The 22,575-nt window shown below is 53.2% G+C and overlaps 1 protein-coding gene across 3 annotated transcripts in view; it reads left to right on the top strand.

Annotated features, from left to right (window-relative positions):
- Positions 1-22,575, top strand: part of RNF19A (ring finger protein 19A, RBR E3 ubiquitin protein ligase) — a 970,824-nt gene that overhangs the window by 425,978 nt on the left and 522,271 nt on the right. For all 3 annotated transcript variants that reach the window (XM_069621438.1, XM_069621436.1, XM_069621437.1), the window contains one exon: positions 1,994-2,141. In XM_069621438.1, the coding sequence (XP_069477539.1) occupies positions 1,994-2,141 (148 nt within the window). The remainder of the gene's footprint in view (positions 1-1,993; positions 2,142-22,575) is intronic.

Here is a 22,575-nt window from a genome sequence, read left to right as displayed (position 1 = left end):
CCCACCGCCATCTACTGGTACAGCTCATTAGTCTATGCAAATCATGTGAGTCTATGCAGATTCACAAGCATCAGAAGGTCTACATTACTCACCGTAATCTTATTTCTGATGATTTCATCTGTTCAGATTCACATGCACCCACCCTTCCTCCCCTCTTGACTAGAAGGAACATAGACCGCTTGCACCACTCACTTCTGTAGTCACTCATGCATTCTGCAAGTCTCACTCACAGCAGAAGAAAAACAACCGGTGGGACCTCGACATGTGAAGGATTTTGGTTACAGTACATGTCGCGTTAGGGATAGTGTTATAGTCACGACCATGTTGACGTCCCTTTTTGATCTTTGAAAAAAATGCAATACTCCGCGATTACCACTAGATGTCGGACTATATGCACAACATGTGAATCTAAGCAGATACAATCATCGGAAATACTATTATTGTGAGTAATACATGTCATTTACTTTCACATAGAGAGGCACATTTTTGTGTTAGCCATCTAAAGAGGCCAGCTAGAGCAGTGTTGGCTTTGTCTGCATCAGTGGATGTATATAAATATGGGCAGGACCAGCTTCTGTTCTCTGCCCATGTCATGCTTTATATGTCTTCTAGAGGTTTATTTAAGATACACAATATTGTCAGATGCGTATATTTGTGTGGCTAGGTGAGCCAAAGGTAGCTCCTGTGGCTGTTGGAGCCAAGCTAACAAGGCTTGTATAGGCCTACTGCTGCCTGGCATCTTTTGATAAGTTGGGAGGGATTCATCCCTTTCAAACCAATGGCTGGATCTGCCACTGCCGGAGTTCTGCATGAACCCAACAGTACATTTGATAATGTTGCTAAATCGTGCCTTAGATTGGAAAAACCGAAGATAGACTTGCACAACTATTTGCATGACATCAGGGTATGCTAAACAATGGATCAATTATTTGTTCAAAACCAAGGAGAGGCTTAAACGGAGTGCGGGCCATCTGGCTCGACTGAAGCCAGCTATTACAAGCTGATCATTTGCATTAGGTAGCTATTTGAAATTGAGAAAGTGATTGCTACATGCTTTACCAGAGGTATAGTAGCCACAAAAAGGTTAAAACCGCAAATGCCCACGCACACCTTAACAAACTGCTAAGGTTTGTATATTGACTCATGGACTTGTGGACATGATACTTGAGCATTTTTCCACTTTCCGCTAGGTCACTTCTTGATACAGAATTTTTGAAATATGTACATCTATGGAATATATTCAATGCTGGACAAAAATATGTTTATTTTATACTCCAGGGTTCGTATCTTGATACACACCAAGCCCACTAATGATCTGCCTTCCTATCAAGGCAAATCTGCTTGTAAAAGTACTGGGCCTGCTCGATAAATTCATATGACTGTGGGAGTAGGGTTTAACCTCCATACTTCCATACATGCATTGGCTCAAAGAGAAGTCAACTAGTTATTGGGATACTAAAGTGAAACTCATTGTAATATTACTGTGCATTCCCATTTTGACAACCAAGTAATGTTCTTAACATTTGTGAAATATAGTAATAGTTTTATAGTTAAGTGATTGACATTCACCCCCATTGTTGCCTTGTGTGTTTGTGCTACTTAAAACTATTGTAGCATTGAGGAGCATATGGGAAGTTTTTTACCATGTCTATCATTAATGCAGAGTTGGACAGGTAATTATTGAGCCTCCTAATGTCTGTGCCCTAACAAATCTACAATCTTCAAGCACAGTTTTAGTTGAAGTGCAACATAGCCACACACTTCACTGCTCGAAAAGTGGGGGCAGCAGGTGATGTGCTGCAGTGTCTTATACAGCACATTTTGTTTTTCAACAATTTGGTTGTTTCACTCTGCTATTCTCACAATTTTACTATTTGGTGAGGATGTGAAATCAAAAGGCATACTAAATTAAAATCTGTCCTCTCCATTTCTGTGATTTGAAGATGCATTGAATGGTATCTCTCACTATTATCCATATGTTTCTTTTGGTTAGCATCAGATGATATAAAACCTTGCCCGCGATGTGCCGCCTACATAATAAAGATGAATGATGGCAGCTGTAATCACATGACTTGCGCTGTCTGCGGTTGCGAGTTCTGTTGGCTTTGCATGAAGGAGATCTCTGACCTGCATTATCTCAGGTAAGCCTACGAGATGGGTACTGTTTTGAATTATTTGTATATGCATGTAATACAGTTCATGCATATGAAGAATAGTGATCACATAGTTCATTCCTATGGTTATCATAGTACTATTGAGTAATCATCCCTGAGGTTTTGCTCCGCTACAATTTTAAGATCCAGAATTATATGTATTTGTAGGCTTTCTACAATGCACAATGATGTAGAATTCAGTTTTTTTTAAAGTCTGTTCTACACAGTTTAATATATACTCACTTCTTCGAACACATTCAAGAACATACTTGAAAATCACACTGTCCAGTTAAAATTGAGCATTTACACAATGACTGGGAGTGGACCATAATGTAGCATACAACTGTATTCAGCTCTTGATGATTTCTTAATACAATTCGAGGATCTCTGAACCTTGGGTGTTTTAATTCGAAAATGACTGATGTTTTCACAATCTTTTACCTGTGTTAAATGGATTTGTTTCTAATTTTGTTTTCACAAAGGAAACTTTATTCACAATTTCTTTCTGTTGAAGTGCATGTTGTTGACATTTGTTTCTTGATGTGAGCTATCTGCTTCCTATTGCCTCTTTGAGGTTCTAATGGGGCAGTGGTTTTAAATTAACAAATAGTTTACCACAGAATGGCTGATTGGTAGACATGTTGCCTGTATTTTCTGTTTCTTCTCTAGGCATCCTACAGAAACGACCAATTTATAGGGATATGCCACTAAGAACCCTTAAGAAGTAGACCATGACAATAAAATAGTGTTTGTCTTGAGTATAGGCTGTGTCCACCTCTCAAGAAAAGTCATTTTCCTACTGCCTTGATTTAGCATACCCTATCTTTATGGCTAGGACTGCTGAAGGGACATGTTCCATCTTTTAATGAGGCCTGGACAGATATGCCTCGCACTGACCATTGCACTCAAGACCTTAATTGCCAGTCCTATAGATTTCTAGTACAGGTCTATGTTCCATCATGGGTATTCTCGCCATGTTTTCACAATTCTGAGCAAAACACCTCGGTGTCTGCCTTTGGCAAGAGCATTGCCAACATTGATCAGGTTCTTCAGGACGTTTCAGAATTACATGTTCAATGTTTTTTTAAACTTCTCTTTCTCCAGCATGGGGTCTGGCATGGATTCACATGCTCATGAATATTCCCCGTCAGGCTGGGAATCCTCGGTAAAGAAAAATCAGTATCAGTTTCGTTTCTGATCTGTCTTTCGTAGTAGTAACCAATCACTGATCTCTGCGTCATACTGACCACAGCCAATGACTGCCATCTCCCTAAGCCCCGCCTCTGGCAGCCATCTTCAGATTTTTACCGCACGTTCAAGTGTTGGGAGTCCTCGTGCTTAGCTCTCGAGCTTTTGCTGCGTTTTTGCGCTTTTTCAGGTGAATTTTCACATTTTTCGGTTAATCGAGCCTCAAGCTCCACCGTTTCTACTCCCATTAACGGGTACCTGTTGCGGGATTTTCCTACGCCCCTCAAGGGTGAAGATTTCGTCGAATCAACCTTTTGGAGGATTCCAAAAGATTTGCGGACTACTTCGAGATGGCCCAGGACGCGAGTTCGTCACCCGGACCCAAGCTGTTTCGCAGCTGCCCTGGATGCGGGCTGCAGAATGTGTTTAAGGAGGACGAGCATTCGCAATGCCTCTACTGTCTTCATGGGGACAAGACTCATGTAGAGAAGGACTGCCAGTTCTGCAAGAACTTGTCGGAGCGGACCATGAGGGACCGTCGATCCCGTCTCGCCAGCTGGTTGGAGAAGGGCTCAGCGGGTGAGAAGAAGAAGAAAGGGTCAGAGCGGGCTTCTAAGTCCTGTGCGGGCACCCCGGCGACGGGGGCCCAACACCAGGCCAAGCGCTGCGAGTCCGCTAGCTCCGGGAGCGCCGAAAGGTTGGGCTCTTCGGTCGCCAGGCAGGGCACACCTTTCCCGGCACCGTCAACCAGCGCTCCGGTTTGGGGAAGAGGAAGTCCGAGACCCCGGTTAAGCTTCGGGAGAAGCCCCGTCCGATCTCGGGAGAGGGGGAGCGAGGCGTCGCCCCTCCCCCTAAGGAGAAGGCCCGGGATGCACCTAAGGTGGTGAAGGCCCCTACCCAGCAGCAAAGGCCTCTATCGAGGCGAACGCGGCGACTCTGGCCAAGCCGGCAGAGACCCCGCCAGCAGAGACTGCCTCCGGGACTAGAGTTTCCCTGCCACCAAAGAGGGAATCCTCTTTTCAGCCCATCGTCATGGCCACCATGATGGAAGAAGCGAGGGGGGGCTTGGTAGCCTCCTCGAGCTCGAAGTCCGCCTCGGCGGAGGAACTGACCGAGGCCGTGAGGAATTTCGAAGTCCAATTCGAGAAGGTTCGATCCCGTAAGGAAGATCCTCGGGAGATAACCGAGGAAGCCGACGATGGCGAGGAAGAGCAGCCTTCCCTTCCGGCGCAGCCGGAACCTAGGCCTCAGGATACCTCGGCGGCCATTTTGTCTGCGATCCAGTCCTTATGCTCTGAGATAAGGACGAGATTACCACGGCCCAGGCCGGAGGACCCGCAACCTGGCCAGTCGGGAAGTCCTCAGAACAAACGCCGGAGGACCCAACCCTCTCCTCCACTCGCCCCCGTAAGGCCTACAGTCCCCTCCTCATCCTCCCACGAGTCGGGAGATGGCGGTGCGGTGGGCTCGACGACGGGTTCTGAGGGCGACGGAACGGGTCTCCTGTCTCCCGTCGCACGGGCCTCTCCGCCCGACGAGATTGTCTCATTCCACGCCATGATCGCCAGGGCGTCCGAATTGTTCCAGCTCTGCCCGGTGGTGCAGAAAAAGGAAGGTTTCCTCTATCAGCGCCGGGAGGCCAAGAGGAAGACTGTCATCGCGGTGCCTCTAATCGATGACATCTGGGAGGAGGGCCTGTCGGTACTCAAGAACCCCTCCACGGCATCAGCCAAAAGGGACCGGTACGAGAAGAAATACCGGGTCCCCGAGACCGCTCCCCTGTGCCTCAGGGCCCAGCCAACGCCAGACTCGGTCGTCTCGGCAGCGGCGAAGAAGAAAGCGACGGGGTCAGGAGCCTCAACGTCGAATTCCCCTCCGGACGGCGAGGGTAGGAAGTTGGACGCCATGGGGTGACGGGTCATTTCATCGGCGGCGACAACGATCAAAGCTGCCAACGCCCTGGCGATCGTGGCCCGTTACGACAGGGAGCTCTGGTTTAAGCTGGCCCCCATATTGGACTTCCTACCGGACGACAAGAGGTCAGAGGCCCTGGAAATACTTCAAGAAGGCGAGGTGGCGTCGGACCACGCCATAATGGTGACAACCGTTATTGCCGATACCGGGTTCTGCCAGCTGGGCAACAGAGTTTGCCTACGACGACGGGGTTGGCTCCGGGCGACTGACTTCCGTCAGGACGTCCAGACCAGGGTTTTGTACATGCCGTTCGACGGCAGCAACTTGTTCGGGAAAGCGGTGGACAAATCCCTCCAAGCCATAAAGACGGACACGGCCGGAGCCCTTCAGCAACGACGGCCCTTTCGGAGCTCCGGAGGCAAACAGGGGGCCTCCAAGGGATCCAGCGGTGGCTCGTCATCCTACCGCCAGGCGGCACGCTCCTTGTCTCAGGAGGCCTACAGGGGTCGCGGCAAGCAGGGAGCGCCTCGCCACCGTCGGCAAGGTGGCCAGGGTGGCAAGGCCACCACCTCCAAGCAGGACTGAACCGGCCGTGGCCTCGGGCCCACACCGAAGCACCCCGGTGGGAGGCCGGCTGACGAATTTCGTCGGCGTGTTGAAGTCCATCTCCACCGACCGTTGGGTGCTGGATACCCTGGCAAGAGGACACTCTATCGAATTCTTGAAGAAGTGCCCTCACGTTCCACCTGTGGCCAGGAAGGAAAATCACGTCCCGCAACTGCTGTTGGAAGTACGGGCGATGCTCAGGAAAGGCGCCATCGAGCTCGTCCCGAAGAGGCTCTGGGGTGTACTCAAGGTACTTCCTCGTCAGGAAGAAGACTGGCGGCTGGCGCCCCATCCTGGACCTTCGTCGTTTGAACAAATACATCAGGTCACAAAAGTTGAAGACGGTCACCCTCCAGCACGTGCTGGGACAGCTGGAGGAAGGCGACTTTCTATCGTCGTTGGACCTGGAGGATGCATACTTCCACGTTCCCATCCTCAAAAGTCACCGAAAGTTCCTCAGGTTCGTCGTCCAGGGACGCCACTACCAATTCAGAGCACTGCCGTTCGGATTGAAGTCGGCCCCCAGGGTCTTTACCAAGTGCCTAGCACCTGTGGCGGCGCAGCTGCGCCTGCAGGGGATTCACGTCTACCCCTACCTGGACGACTGGCTCATCCGCTCAAGGACAAGGGAACTCGCCGTCGAACACACTGCGAGGACCGTCCAGCTACTCACAGACCTGGGATTCGCCATAAATTACCCAAAGTCCCACCTGGTGCCGTCGCAGGTGGCCCTGTTTCTGGGAGCGAAGCTCGATACAGTGAGGCGCCTGGCGGCACTGTCGGAAGAACAGACGAAGACCATTCTGGGCAAAGTGCAGCGCCTGCTAGCCACGGATGTGGCCAGGGTGAGGTCCATCAAGTCCCTCCTGGGGATGATGTCCTCTTGCATCTACGTAGTGCGCCTCTGCAGACTACGGATGCGCCCTCGTCAAGTATTTCTCGACGCCCGTTGGATGCAGGCGACGGGCACCTTCGAAGACAGGGTCCCCCTCAACGAGGTGTTCCGGCGGGCGATTCAGTGGTGGGGCGTTCGAGCGCCCCTCACGGCGGGCAAGGACTTTCAGACGCCGGCGTACCAGGAGACGGTGACGACGGACGCCTCCCTGGAAAGTTGGGACGCCCACACCAGAGATCTCCACACAAGAGGCCTCTGGCTCCCGGAGGAGAAGCTCCTGCACATCAACATCCTGGAACTCCGAGCCGTGTTCTGGGCTCTCAAATCGTTCCTCCCGTCGCTCAAGGGCAAGGTGGTGCGGATCTTCACGGACAACACCATGACAATGTTTTACATACGGAAGCAGGGAGGCACCAGATCCCCAGCCCTATCCAAGGAGGCACAGGATCTGTGGCACTGGGCGGTCGCCCAGGGGATGTTCCTGCTTCCCTTCCACCTGGCAGGAGAAAGAAACACCATCGCCGACTCGCTCAGCAGAGAGCTGCGCGCGTGTCACGAGTGGGAACTGCGCCCGGATCAGGTGGATCAACTCTTCCGGCGATGGGGCAAACCCCAAATCGACCTGTTCGCAACAGCGACGAACTCGAAGTGCCAGAGGTATGCCAGCAGGTTTCCCCAGCCGAGAAGCATGGGCGATGCGTTCTCGTTCCCCTGGGACGGCCTATACCTGTATGCGTTCCCTCCGTTGCCGTTTCGACTCATCAACCAGCTCAAGAGGTCCCGGTGCAGGATGATCCCCGTTGCACCGGCGTGGCCGAGGCAGATCTGGTTCCCGGACCTTCTGGACTTGTCAACGTCCCCTCCCTTCAAGCTGTCGGCGGACGCGGATCTTCTCTCCAGAGAAGGAGGCGCCATCTTCCACCACGACCCGGCGTCGCTGAACCTGCAGGCTTGGCTCCTGCAGCGCTAGAGTTTGAAGGGTACGATATACCGGCTGACTGCAGAGAGGTTCTTGCAAAGGCCAGGGCGTCCTCGACTCTCAAATGCTACGGTCACAAGTGGAAGAGGTTCTCTATCTGGTGCCGAGCACAGAAGATCAACCCCCTACGGATTACGACCCCTCAAGTGCTGCCGTACCTGCTATCGCTGGCAAAGGCTGGGCTAGCCCATGCCTCCATTAAGATTCATCTGGCGGCGATCTCCAGATATACCCGAACCACAGGACGGACGCCCCTGTGGTCCCATCGACTGGTAAAAGAGTTTATGAAAGGACTGTTCCGGTCGTTCCCGCCGGTGAAGGCCCCGCCCCCGGCGTGGGAACTTAATGTGGTGCTGACCAGGCTCATGGGGGCCCCCATTCGAGCCGATGCACTCCGCACCGATGAAGTTTGTGTCGTGGAAGACTGCATTCCTGGTGGCCATTACCTCCGCACGACGAGTGGGAGAGATCCAGGCCCTATCCTGAAAAGCACCGTACTTGACTTTCCATGCCTCGAGGGTGGTGCTTAGGACGCACCTCTCCTTTATGCCCAAGGTGCCGTCGGACTTCCATCTTAACGAGCCCCTGGTGTTACCTGTTTTCTTCCCGTCTCCTTTGTCGCCGGCCGAGAGGACTTTGCACTCGCTGGATGTGGCTAGAGCGCTGAAGTTCTCCGTGGACCGCACAAAGAGTTTTCGGAGGACATCACAGCTATTCGTGAACTTTGGACCTGTGAATCAAGGGAAGGCTCTCTCGAAGTCTTCTGTTTCCAGATGGCTCTCCGGCTGCATCATGCACTGCCACCGGTTGGCTAACCGACCGCTGCCAGGCCGTCCGAGAGCCCATTCGACCAGAGCGATCGCTGCTACTACGGCGTTCCTATCTGGTGTGCCCCTGTTGGACATCTGCAGGGCTGCTACGTGGAGGTCGACGCACACCACCACGAGATTCTACTGCGTCGATCGGGATTCCAGGGAGGAGTCCAGGGTCGGCCAAGCAGTGCTGCGCAACCTGTTCGCTTAAGGTGAGCCTGGTGAGGAGGTAAGAGATGCTTAATGTTGAGTTTTTTTGTATTGCTTAATGTTGAGCCTTTTGCCACCTCCCGTGGTTGTGCATGTGTGTACTGCTATGTATTCTTATATTCATGAGCATGTGAATCCATGCCAGACCCCATGCTGGAGAAGGAACAAGTTACTTTCCTGTAACTGTTGTTCTCCAGCATGGGTCTGGCATGGATTCACATGCTAACCCTCCTGCCTACCCCTCTGCGGCTCTTCACTTGGTCATACTGCCACTTCACGTGCTACCAAATCTGAAGATGGCTGCCAGAGGCGGGGCTTAGGGAGATGGCAGTCATTGGCTGTGGTCAGTATGACGCAGAGATCAGTGATTGGTTACTACTACGAAAGACAGATCAGAAACGAAACTGATACTGATTTTTCTTTACCGAGGATTCCCAGTCTGACGACGGGGAATATTCATGAGCATGTGAATCCATGCTAGACCCATGCTGGAGAACAACAGTTACAGGAAAGTAACTTGTTCCTTATTCAATTTTTCTCAAAAAATAAAACCAAACATATCATATCCAGCATAGGTTTCATAAAAAGTAACAAGAACGGTCTCAAGGTTCCACTTCCCTATACCAATACCCTGACTATGGGCACTCCCTTTTTCAACACCCCTGAACCACTCTGACTCCTTCACCCATCCAGCACATCCAATACAACAGCCTTTCCCCACAGTGGTTGCTACACCTGCCTTCATTGTCCCTTCAATAGTGCAATGGTCACATTCTTCAGCAAATGCCTAACAGAGCTTTCACGTCCGGGGAGGATGCCAGTTCATTCAGTAATTGCCACCAATCCATATGTGCCCCTTCCTCTTCATCGGGCTGGAGCAGCCTCCTCCGGCAATCAACCTCTGCCGTTCCCCATCTGTGCACATCCTGTAGACGTTGCCTAATGGTTGAGCATCGAGCAGCCTTCCATGACATTGCTAGTCTGCGTTTGACTAAAACTAACATAATCCTGTGTCCGGTTTTGTGGATCTTTTTTCCCTGGGATCAAACCCAATAAACATACAGTTGGAGAACATTTATAGGTACTATGCAACAAGTCTTTCAGATGATCAAGCACGCCCCCACAGTGTTTGCCGATTACCGGACATTCCCAAACCATGTGCCAAAATCCACTGAATCCTGGTCTACACCTTGGGCAGAGGGTTGATCATGCACAATTGAGCTGGGGTCATGTACACTCTATGTAAGTAGCTGAACTGGGTCAATTGGAAGCGTGAATTTCTAGAGACTTTCTTCCAACTTTCCCATAGTTGGGACCATTGCTTCTCTATATTAGTGGTCCACATTCTGCTCCTGCTTATTTTGACCCGCAATTCCTTGCTGTTTGCAGGGCCGCATACAATCTAGCAGTCCCCTGACCCCCTATCGTTAACATTGTCTGCATCGTACTCTCTCCCATAATTCTGCCAGTCTCCTCCAGACCAGGTTATATGCAAAAAAGTGTCCAGGCAACATGCCGAACTCGCCTTCCACTGATCAAATGCCAACAGCGGCCCACCATCAAATAGAACCCCCAGTGCTTTGCAAATACTTCCTGCTAACTTGGCCAATCTCACGGATCTCCAGGATATCAGCATTTGTCCAGGATATCAGCATTTGCGTATCAACCCCTATAGCCAGCTCATCACTATGAAGGCCTGCCACCTTTAGCTTCCACAATAGTCTCTGCAACAGGTCCCATACCACTGCCAAAACAGATGTACCCTTAGTGCCCATGGGATGCCACAATATCTCGCATGTTGTATGGGACAGAGAGAGCTGGGATGTGGTCTGTTGGTGAAATTGGTAGACCAGGGCTTTGGAAATCTGAAGACTGCAGGGTTGAGGCCGAGTCAGTTACATGTCAGGCAGGGCAAGATATGCACGATATTTCCCATATTGGGCTCTAGGCAGAGCTTACTTAATGGCAAATCTAACATTGCAACCAGTGTGTCCTAACAAGAATGGTAAGAGAGTTAGGAGCACTTTCCTGTGTGGACAGAATCTGCTGGTGGTGTGGGGTAGAGTTTGAATAGTGAAACAAAAAAAAGCCATGAAGCCTTGCATCCTCTAATGTGGTGGGACGGACGTGGGTTAAATGAAAGCAGACTGAGATATGGTGGAATTGAGTACTTATCCAACCTGGTATTGCCTTTGTAGCGCTTGTGGGTTCTGAGCAGATTGAATCGCACGTCAGCCTTTCCAACGTGTGATTAACCCGTCAACTCTAAGGCCTCTCTGGGAGAGTCCTCTCCTTCGTTTGGCCTATGAAGGGGTTAATGGGGAATAACTGGGAGATGGTGTCCAATCACCTCACAAGTGAACAAACCCATTTTATGTTTCTCGAATGGATTGTCCTCCCACGTATTCATCATCTTTGATAGATATAAGAATACAAGCTTCAGCTGCTTTGGATTTCTTTTTCCGGCAGTGGGCGCTGTGCTTCGATGCAGTCGACTCGCTGTCCCTCGAGGGCCTCCATCTGGACGGTGTGGTCGTTGAAGGTATATATAGCACGTGCAGCGCCCGTTGGCTTCAGTTCAATTTTTTTGAGTAACCCTACGCTTCAAGAAACTACGGCGCACTTCTATTGTTTATTCACGAAAATGTCTTCTTCCTCGACACCTACTACCCAGAAGACCGGGTTCAAGAAGTGGCTCCAAGATGTCGATAACCGACCCACAACGGGTATGCTTGTGGTGTCTTGCTGTGGAGCACAAGACCTCGGCCTGCTCGAAATGCTAGTTGATGAGCGGAAAAGCTCTAAAGAAGCAAATTGCCGATAGGTAGAAATCCCAAAAAATCCCCATCCACTACCCTGTCTAAGAAACCTTCTTCGGACGATGCGAGAGGCGACTCCTCGAAGGAAGAAGGTGAAAAGGTCCAGGTCGAGTAGTGGTTCCCACCACTCATACGAGGAATTAAAAAAAGAGGCACCACAGGTCGCCTTTGTTGTCGGACTCCTCTCCTGAGATAACTTTAGCCTGTCCCACAAAGGCCTCCACTCCTGCCAAATGGCAAGCATTTGGGTTAGGAATGCAAAAAATATTTGAGAAACACAAACCCTCGACAAGCCATGCTCCTACCGTGCCTTCTAAAGGCCAGTAAGGAAAAGGCTGGAGCCAAATCCTGTGCGCCGTCGAGCCTGGGACGAAGGCCAGATCCTCATAGAGGGCAGTCGAGGAATCAACACAATGAGAAATCATTGAAGGATCCTTTGAGCCGTAAGTCGAAGCATAAGTTGAAATCGAGGTCATTGACGCCAGCCACGCCATCTGCACCAATGGCACCTTTGACAACATCGAAGCCGAAATAGACTTCGGTCAAAATATTGATGACTCCTCGAGCGTTGTTAGAAATTTCTGAAACCATCGATGCCCATTACAGATAAGACTTGTACTCCTTTACCAAGAAAGTATTACTTCAAATCACTAACCTCAATATATGAGTAAAATGAGCGATCGAATAACGATGCGCCATTTGTGCTACAATATGGTACACCAAATGTTCCTGAGAGTTTTATATCCGAGGAGTCAAGGCTAAAAGATCTTTGATAACTTGCTAACAGCCAGTGAAGTGGACACTTCACCAGAGCTAGAACTTGGTAAACCTGAAGCTGGTGAGCATGATGATGCATCATATAGGCAGTTAATGTATACGGTTGTAGACTACTTGGGATGATATGATATGGCATTTATAACGTGCCTATGCACAAGTGTATCAAGGCGCGACGAGGCCTGGGAGGGGAAACGGAGGGAAGACAAAGACAACGATCCTAATCGGCCAGGTGATCTTAAGATCACGCAAGTGCAGCGGAGGGGGGGGGGGAGTGCGAGTGCGGAAGGAAAGGGGAGGGGATAGTGCAGTACATAGGAGAACAGTAAGCTAAATAAAGACAATAAATAAAAGGGCGGCCACCAGGTGGCAACTGCAAGGGTAAGTGCAGCCATGAGGTGTCAAGTGCTAGTCAGGGCTGTAGGGATACAGAACAGTCCCCGAGTGCAAGGGTTGCCAGGGGGGCAATGTAGGTGTGGAGGGGACCTGGACCCGAGATCAGAGGGTAGCCAGGTAATCAGTGCAGTTTCAGATTCAGTCAGGAGATTAGCAGGGGAGAGAAAGCAGAGGCAAAAACCAAGGTATTGAGGTGCTTCCGGAACCAGAGATGGTTCTCAAGTTTGAGGGGCCGGGAGGCTGTTCCAGAGGGAGGCCCCAGCAGAAGGAGAGCTACCACCAACTCGCTGCTTGGAGAAGTGACTGACCCTGATGGAGTTGGAGGTGGATGAGCTAGAGAGGACAGATATTTAGGAAGAGCGAGTTGAAGGTATTGAGGTCCCAGACCCCAGAAGGCCTTGTGGACAATGCAGAGGGTTTTGAACTTAATCCTCGCCGCCACTGGGAGCCAGTGCAGAGATTTCAGTCCTGGGGAGATGCGATCCCTGGGCTTGAGGCCAAGGACAAGTATGTCTTGTTTTTGATGAGTTGCAGAGGGCGGAGAATATAGGCAGGCAGATTGAGAAAGAGGCTGTTGCAGTAGTCCAGCCTAGAGAGAATCAGAGCTCTGGAGACAGTGAACTTATGGGGGAAGGAGAGGAAAGGAAGAATACCTCTGAGCAGTTGCAGCTGGTATTGTGACTTCTTAGAGACCTCAGAGATGTGAGGAGAGAAGGAAAGTGTGGAGTTGAAGATAACCCTGAGGTTTTTAGCCTCACAGGTGGGAGCGGGAAGAGGACTGGGGGGGGGCGGCCAGAGAGGGACAGGAAAGGAGGGAGCAGGTGTGCTGATGAAGAGAATCTCGGTTTTACTGGCATTAAGGCAGAGATCGTTGGCAGCACCCCACTCCTGGATAGCAGATAGACAGAGATGAGAGAAGTAGTAGTGGCGGAAGGGAGCCTGAAAATGAGTTGTCATCTGCATGGAAGAGACCTACACTCCCCTAACAGACATTCTTAATAAGGGTCCACAAATGGATCCCATTTTACCATTCCACATTGCTCTTCAAAAAGGTGACGGCCAATTGGGAAATGCCAGAATCAAGTCTGGCAGTAAACAAAAACCTAACTAGAAAATACTGCCCATCTAGTAGTGACCCCATCTACTTGTCAAAACACCCCACCCCAGAAAGTCTGGTGGTGCAGGCAGCTTGCAGCAACTTTGAAACGGGCAGCTTACCCAACCATCCCTCCCCGATAGGGATGACAGAGTAGATGCATGGGCAAGGAAAGTATTTTCTGCAGGGAGCATGGCTCTTAAATCGACCAAATCAACGTGTGCAAAATTCTCATTTACTCTATGGGACTGTATTTCCATGGCGGCTGAGCACATTGCTGAGGGGTGGGGGGTATACGGATTCTCCAGCATGGGGTCTGGCATGGATTCACATGCTCATGAATATTCCCCGTCGTCAGGCTGGGAATCCTCGGTAAAGAAAAAACCAGTATCAGTTTCGTTTCTGATCTGTCTTTCGTAGTAATAACCAATCACTGGTCTCTGCGTCATACTGACCACAGCCAATGACTGCCCTCTACCTAAGCACCGCCTCTGGCAGCCATCTTCAGATTTTTACCGCACGTTCATGTGTTGGGATCCTCGTGCTATTGCTCTCGAGCGTTAGTGCTTTTTTTCGCGCTTTTTCACAAAAAACTTCAATTCTTTCGGTCAAAAGAGCCTCAAGCTCCACCGATCCTACATCCGATCAACGGGGACCCGTGTCGGATTCGTCTGTGCCCCTCAAGGGTGAAGATTTCGTCGAGCTACACTTCGGAGGACTCCAGAAGCTTCTCAGGCCCGGTCTCGGAGATGGCCCAGGAGAAGGGAAGCTCGACGCCCGGAAAGCTGTTCAGGGTCTGCCCTGGATGCCAGCTGCAGAACGTCTTTAAGGAAGACGAACACTCTTTCTGCCTTTACTGCCTTTATGAGGACAAAACGCACGTGGAGAAGGATTGTGCGTTTTGCGGCAACATGTCGGAACGGACCATGAAGGACCGTCATCAACGTCTCGCCAACTGGCTGGAGGGTAAGAGCCCGTCTGGCGAGAAGAAGAAGAAACCCGAGCGGTCTTCTAAGACCTTTGAGGGCGCCCCGGCGACGGGGGCCCAACATAAGGCCAAGCACCGCGAGTCCGCTGGCACCGGGAGCGCCGAACGGTCGGGCTCTACGGGCGCCAGGCAGGGCGCACCCTCCCCGGCACCATCAACCACGAGCCAACGCTCTGGGTCGGGTAAGAGGAAGGCCGAGCACCCGGCGAAGCTCCTGGAGAGGCCCCGGTCGAGCTCTAAGGCAGAGGAGGAGCGTGGCAGTGCCCCCTCCCTCAAGGATAAGGCGGTGAGCGCACCTAAGGTGGTGAAGGCCTTGATCCATCCGACCAAGCCCTCTATCGAAACGGTCGCGGCGGCCCTGGCTCAGCCTGTGGAGGCTGCGCCAGTGGTGGCGACATCAGGGCCCAGAATCTCCCTGCCTCCTCGGAGGGAGTCTTCTTTTGTGCCCATCGATAGGACCCCCGTGAAACCCTCCGTGGGGAAGAAGAAGGGGGGGCAGGGCGTCGTCGTAGATTCGGCCTCAACCTCAGAAGAGGAGCTGATCGAGGTCTTAAGCCACGGCCTAGGCGTGGAACAAGGCCAGCCCGTCGGAATGGACCCCGACGCGGGTGACGACGACGACATCGTCGAGGATACCGACGGGGCCCCTGCTCGCCCGTCGGATTCCCCTCTGCCAGCGCCGCGAGACAACTCGGCGGCCATTTTGTTGGCCATACAGTCCTTATGCACCGAGATAAGGACGAGGCTACCGTTACCGACGGAGGAACCTCTCCCGTCGGGGGATCCAGAACCGGGACCTTCTGGTGTTCCCCCTACCAAGAAAAGAAGGATCCATCCTCCACCTCCTTTTCAACCGTCGCGCCCCGTCCAGCCCTCCTCCCCGTCCACCCGAGGGGATGATACGGGGACTGACACGGCAGCGACGGGTACGGACGACGAGGCATACGACGAGGATTTTCCGTTGTCGCCCCCCACCAGGGCTTCTCCGCCCGACGAGATCGGATCTTTCCACTCCATGATCTCCAGGGCTTCCGAGCTTTTCCAACTCTGCCCTGAGGAGAAGAAAAAGGAAGGCTTCCTTTATCAGCGGCGCGAGGCCAAGAGGAAGACGGTCCTCGCAGTGCCTCTGTTGGACGACATTTGGGATGAGGGCCTTTCCCTCCTCAAGAACCCTTCCACTACGCCAGCTAGAAGAGACCGGTACGAGAAAAAGTACCGGGTCCCGGACACGGCCCCCCTATGCCTCCGGGCGCAGCCTACCCCTGACTCCGTCGTCTCCGCGGCAGCCAGGAAGAAAGCGGGGGGGGGGGGGTGCGGCCTCCACATCGACTTCCCCGCCGGACGGCGAGGGAAAGAAATTGGATGCTATGGGACGTAGAGTCATCTCGTCGGCAGCGACGACGATTAAAGCGGCCAACGCCTTGGCTATCGTGGCCCGCTACGACAGGGAGCTCTGGTACAAGATAGCTCCCCTGCTGGATTTTCTGCCGGACGACAAGAGGGCGGAGGCCCTTCAGATCCTCCAGGAAGGTGAAGTGGCTTCGGACCACGCCATCACCGTGGCGACGGACATCGCCGACACTGGGTTCCGCCAGCTGGGCAACGGCGTTTGCCTTCGACGTCGTGGATGGCTCAAAGCTACGGACTTTCGGCAGGATGTCCAGACCAGAGTCTTGGACATGCCCTTCGACGGGAACAACCTGTTTGGGAAGACAGTGGACGATTCCCTTCAGGCCATCAAGGCGGATACTGAGACGGCCCGGGCCCTTGGAGTCCTGCAGCAACGACGGACGCCCTTTCGGAGCGGCGGAGGCAAGGGCGCCTCCAAAGGTTCCGGCGGCGGTTTCGCTTCCTACCGTCAAGCGGCCCGCTCGTCGTCGCAAGAGGCCTACAGAGGACGAGGCAAGTCTAGCGGACCCCGCCGTCGTCGCCAAGGAGGTCAAGGCGGCAAGGCCGCGTCCAAGCAGGATTGAACCGGCCGTGGGGTCGGGCCCCCACCGAAGCACCCCGGTGGGAGGCCGGCTGGCGGGCTTCGTCAGCGTGTGGGAGTCCATCTCCACCGACCGTTGGGTGCTGGACGCCCTGGCCCGGGGCCACGCGCTCGAGTTTCAAAGAAGGTGCCCGCGCGTCCCCCCCGTGGCCAGGAAAGAACTTCACGTCCCTCAACTTCTCCTGGAGGTAAAGGCGATGCTCAGAAAGGGCGCCATCGAACTCGTCCCAAAGAGGCTTCGGGGCTCCGGAGTCTACTCGCGATACTTCCTCGTGAAGAAGAAGACGGGAGGATGGCGCCCCATCCTGGACCTGCGACGGCTGAACAAGTTCATCAAGGCGCAGAAGTTCCGGATGGTCACCCTCCAGCACGTCCTGGGTCAACTGGAGGAAGGAGACTTCCTATCGTCGTTGGATTTGGAGGATGCCTACTTCCACATTCCCATCCTAAAGGGGCACCGAAAATTCCTCAGGTTCGTGGTCCAAGGGCGTCATTACCAGTTCAAAGCCCTTCCCTTCGGACTACGGTCGGCACCCAGGGTATTCACCAAGTGCCTCGCACCGGTGGCGGCGCAGCTGCGCCGCGAGGGGATTCACGTCTACCCCTACCTGGACGACTGGCTCATCCGCGCCAAGACGAAGGAGCTCGCCGTGGTCCACACGGCAAGGACCGTCCAACTCCTCACGGACCTGGGATTCTCCGTGAACTACGCCAAATCCCACCTGGTGCCCGCGCAAGTCGCACTGTTTCTGGGAGCGAGGCTCGACACAGTGTCCCTTCTGGCCTCCCCGTCGGAGGAGAGGACCAGGACCATCTTGGGCAAGGTGCAACGGATGTTGGTGGCCGACGCGGCCAAAGTGAGATCCATCAATTCCCTCCTCGGGATGATGTCTTCCTGCATCTACCTCATTCCCATGTGCAGGCTCCGGATGCGCCCGTTGCAAGAATTCCTGGATGCGCGCTGGATCCAGACGACTGGCAGCTTCGAGGAAAGGATCAAGCTCGACGAGAGTTTCCGACGAGCGATACGGTGGTGGGGCACCCGCGCGCATCTGACGGCGGGCATGGACTTCCAGACCCCAGCCCACCAGGAGACTGTGACCACGGATGCCTCCCTGGAAGGGTGGGGAGCGCACACCGAAAATCTGCACGCGAGGGGACTCTGGCTCCCGACGGAGAAGTCCCTGCATATCAACGTCCTGGAGCTCCGTGCAGTGTTTTGGGCCCTCAGGTCCTTCCTTCCGTCCCTCAAGGGCAAGGTGGTGAGGATCTTCACCGACAACACCACCACCATGTTTTACATCAGTAAACAGGGCGGAACCAGGTCCCCAGCGCTGTCCAAGGAGGCGCAGGACCTGTGGCATTGGGCCGTCGCCCAAGGGATTTTTCTGGTGCCGTTTCATCTGGCAGGGATAAAAAACACCATCGCCGACTCACTCAGCAGGGAGCTGCGCTCGTGCCACGAGTGGGAACTACGGCAGGATCTGGTGGATCGCCTCTTCCGACGGTGGGGCACACCCCAGATCGACCTGTTCGCGACGGCGACGAACACCAAGTGCCGGAGGTTCGCCAGCAGGTTTCCCCAGACGAGGAGCATGGGCGATGCTTTCTCGTTCCCCTGGGAGGGCCTGTTCCTCTACGCGTTCCCTCCCTTGCCTCTGCTAATCCGGCTCGTCAACCAGCTCAAGAGGTCACGGTGCAGGATGATCCTCGTCGCACCTGCGTGGCCGAGGCAGATATGGTTCCCGGACCTTCTGGACTTGTCAGCGTCCCCGCCGATCAAGCTGCCGGCGGACGCGGATCTACTCTCCAGGGAAGGAGGCGCCATCCTCCACCACGACCCAAAGTCGCTGAACTTGCAGGCCTGGCTCCTGCAGCGCTAGAGTTTGGAGGATACGACATACCGGCCGATTGCAGAGAGGTTCTTGCAAAGGCCAGGGCGTCCTCGACTCTTAAATGCTACGGACACAAATGGAAGAGGTTCTCTGTCTGGTGCCACGCACAGAAGATTAACCCTCTACGGATTACGGCTCCCCAAGTACTGCCGTACCTGCTGACGCTGGCCAAAGCTGGTTTGGCACACGCGTCCATCAAGATTCATCTTGCTGCGATCTCCCGATACACCAGAACCACGGGGCGGACGTCTTTGTGGTCTCATCGTCTGGTGAAAGAGTTCATGAAGGGACTGTTCAGATCGTTCCCGCCGGTGAAGGCTCCGGCCCCGGCGTGGGAGCTCAACGTGGTGCTGACCAAGCTCATGGGACCACCGTTCGAGCCTCTGCACTCGGCCCCGTTGAAGTTTCTATCGTGGAAAACAGCTTTTCTTGTGGCCATCACCTCCGCACGACGAGTGGGAGAGATCCAGGCCCTTTCCTGCAAGGCCCCGTACTTGACTTTCCACGACACGAGGGTAGTGCTCAGGACGCACCCCTCCTTCATGCCCAAGGTACCGTCGGACTTCCATCTCAACGAACCCTTGGTGTTACCTGTGTTCTTCCCGTCGCCTTCGTCGCCGGCTGAGAGGACTTTGCACTCGCTGGATGTAGCTAGAGCGCTGAAGTTCTACGTGGACCGCACGAAGGGGTTTCGGAAGACGTCACAACTCTTTGTGAACTTTGGACCTGTCAATCAGGGGAAGGCTCTCTCGAAGGCTTCCATCTCCAGATGGCTCTCCGGCTGTATCATGTACTGTCACCGGTTGGCAAACCGACCGCTGCCTGGCCGTCCGAGAGCCCATTCCACCAGAGCGATCGCAGCTACCACGGCGTTCCTATCTGGTGTGCCCCTGCTGGACATATGCAGGGCTGCTACGTGGAGGTCGACGCACACCTTCACGAAATTCTACTGCGTCGACCGGGATTCCAGGGAGGAGTCCAGGGTCGGCCAAGCAGTGCTGCGCAACCTGTTCGCCTGAGGTGAGCCTGGTGAGGAGGTAAGATGCTTAATGTTGAGTTGATGTGATGCTTAATGTTGAGCCTTTGCCACCTCCCGTGGTTGTGCATGTGTGTACTGCTATGTATTCTTTATTCATGAGCATGTGAATCCATGCCAGACCCCATGCTGGAGAAGGAACAAGTTACTTACCTGTAACTGTTGTTCTCCGGCATGGGTCTGGCATGGATTCACATGCGAACCCTCCCGCCTACCCCTCTGCGGCTCTTCACTTGGTCATACTGCCACTTCACGTGCTTCCAAATCTGAAGATGGCTGCCAGAGGCGGTGCTTAGGTAGAGGGCAGTCATTGGCTGTGGTCAGTATGACGCAGAGACCAGTGATTGGTTATTACTACGAAAGACAGATCAGAAACGAAACTGATACTGGTTTTTTCTTTACCGAGGATTCCCAGCCTGACGACGGGGAATATTCATGAGCATGTGAATCCATGCCAGACCCATGCCGGAGAACAACAGTTACAGGTAAGTAACTTGTTCCTTCTTGGCTATTAGAGACTACAAAGAAGACCTGTGCAAGTCTCTTCAGTCGGGTCTGGTTTCTGCTGACCGCATCAGCAGAGCCATGGCAACAAGCACCGTAATACGCAGATTTGCGTGGTTGAGAGTCTGGATTTGCGCTGGATGTGCAAATCAGGCTCCTCAACATGCCTTTTGACGGGTCTCCCCTTTTTGGCAGCAAGGCTGATGAGAGCTTTGAGATGTTGCAGACCTCGAAGGCTGCAGCTAAGCCGAGCCCTTTCAGTGGACTGCCTTGGAGGGGTAGATCTTTTCGCTACTGCTCCTCAGTTGGAAGAGCGAGAGGAATGCCTGATAAAAGATTACCTTGTTGGTGGATGAGGGAGAGGTGCAATGCCTGCTCAAGCAGGGGCATCATTAACAGCCACTGCTTCAGCCGCCTCAAAACCTCAGAGGTTTTGAGTCACGAATCACCAGTGGGAAGCAGGCTGTCGCAGCATCTGAAAGAATTGCGAGTCATTACTTTGTATGCTTGGACATTGGAAACCATAGCCCAAGGTTACTGTCTTCTTTCATTCAGAGACCTCAGAACCATCCACTGGGGTGCCATTCTTTGAGGTTTCCAGATCTGCTACTTGTGCAGGAAATTTTGATCCTGCTAGAGAACGGCGCTATAGAACCAGTGCCTTCAGCGGAGAGGAACAAAAGATGGTACACTCCTTCTCCAGCATGGCTTCACACGCTCCTGAATATTCCCCGTCATCAGGCTGGGAATCCTCGCTAAAGGAAAAATCCGTTTCAGTTTCACTTCTGAACTCTTTCTCCTAACAACCAATCACTGTTCTATGGGTCATACTGTCCCCAGCCAATGACTGCCCTCTACCTAAGCCCCCCTCATCTGGCAGCCATCTTCAGAGTTTGACCGCACGTTCAAGTGTTGGGAGTCCTCATGCTATAGCTCTCAAGCTTTTACTGCGTTTTGCGATTTTTCTAAGAGTTCTACTCTATTTTTCCCGGTCAATCGAGCCTCGAGCTCCATCGATCCATTTTCTGATTAACAGGGACCCGTTTCCATATTCTTCAGCGCCCCTCAAGGGCGATTTTTCATCGAGTTTCTTCCTGGAGGATTCCAGAAGCTTCTTCAAGGCCTACCCCGCGTGGGGATGGCAGAGAAGGAAGTCTCAACGCTTCTGTTCATGATTTGTCCAGGATTGCGGCCTACAGAACGTCTACTTGGCTGATGGGCAGTCTGTGTGCCTCTACTGCCTGCATTCAGACCAAATGCACGTGGAGGATGACTCTGTATTTTGCAAGGAGATGATCCCCCGCACCTTAAAGGACTGGCGCAGGCGCCTCACTGAGTGGCTCCAGGCCAAGGCCCCTGCTATGGGTGAGTCCCGGCAGCATGCCTCCCCCAGCCACAAGAAGAAATCTGAGTGGTCTTCTAAGACCTTTGAGATCACTCCCCTCCTGGACTTACTTCCCAATGACAAGAGCGCGGAAGTGTTGGAGATCCTGCAGGAGGGCGAGGTTGCATCAGACCATGCCATTACAGTGGCCACGGACATTGCCGACACAGGATTCTGCCAAATGGGCAACAGCATTTGCCTTCGCCAGCGAGGATGGTTGAAGGCCACCAACTTTTGCCAGGAGGTGCAGTTGAGGGTGTTGGACATGCCCTTCGACACGGATACCGAGACAGCTCGTGCCTTGGGCACGTTTTCAACAGCGACAGCCGTTCTTTCACACTTCCGGAGACAAATCCCAAGGTTCCTTCAAAGGCTTTGGTGGAAGCTCATCGTCCCATCGTCAACCGTCCCGCTCTTCCGCCCAGGAGGCCTACAGGGGCCGCAGCAAGTCCGGAGGAGATCGCCATTGCTGCCAAGGTCCGCAAGGCGGCGCCTCCGCGGCGAAAAAGATTGAACCAGCCGTGATGTCGGGCCCCCACCCACGCACCCCGGTGGTAGGCCGACTGGCGAACTTCATCAGCGTGTGGAGGTCCCTCTCCGCCGACAGTTGGATGCTGGATGCTCTGGCCCATGGACACACTGTGGAATTCCACCAAAAGTGTCCTCGGATACCACCCATGGCCAAGCAGGAATACCACGTCCCTCAGCTTCTGCTGGAGGTACGGGCCATGCTGAAGAAGGGCGCGATGGCGCTCGTTCCAAAGATGCTCTGGAGTTTACTATCAGTACTTCCTCATCAAGAAGACTGGCGGTTGGAGGCCTATCCTAGACCTCTGCCGTCTGAACAAGTACATCAAATCCCAGAAGTTTCGGATGGTCACCCTTCAGCACATGCTAGGACAGCTGGAAGTAGGGGATTTTCTATCGTCGCTGGAC

This window comes from Ambystoma mexicanum, chromosome 5q (genome assembly GCF_040938575.1).
Source record: "Ambystoma mexicanum isolate Mex_15411 chromosome 5q, UKY_AmexF1_1, whole genome shotgun sequence".
Taxonomy (NCBI): Eukaryota; Metazoa; Chordata; class Amphibia; order Caudata; family Ambystomatidae; genus Ambystoma; species Ambystoma mexicanum.
Note: the sequence above shows the minus strand (reverse complement) of the source record. Positions and strands in the feature narration are given on the sequence as shown.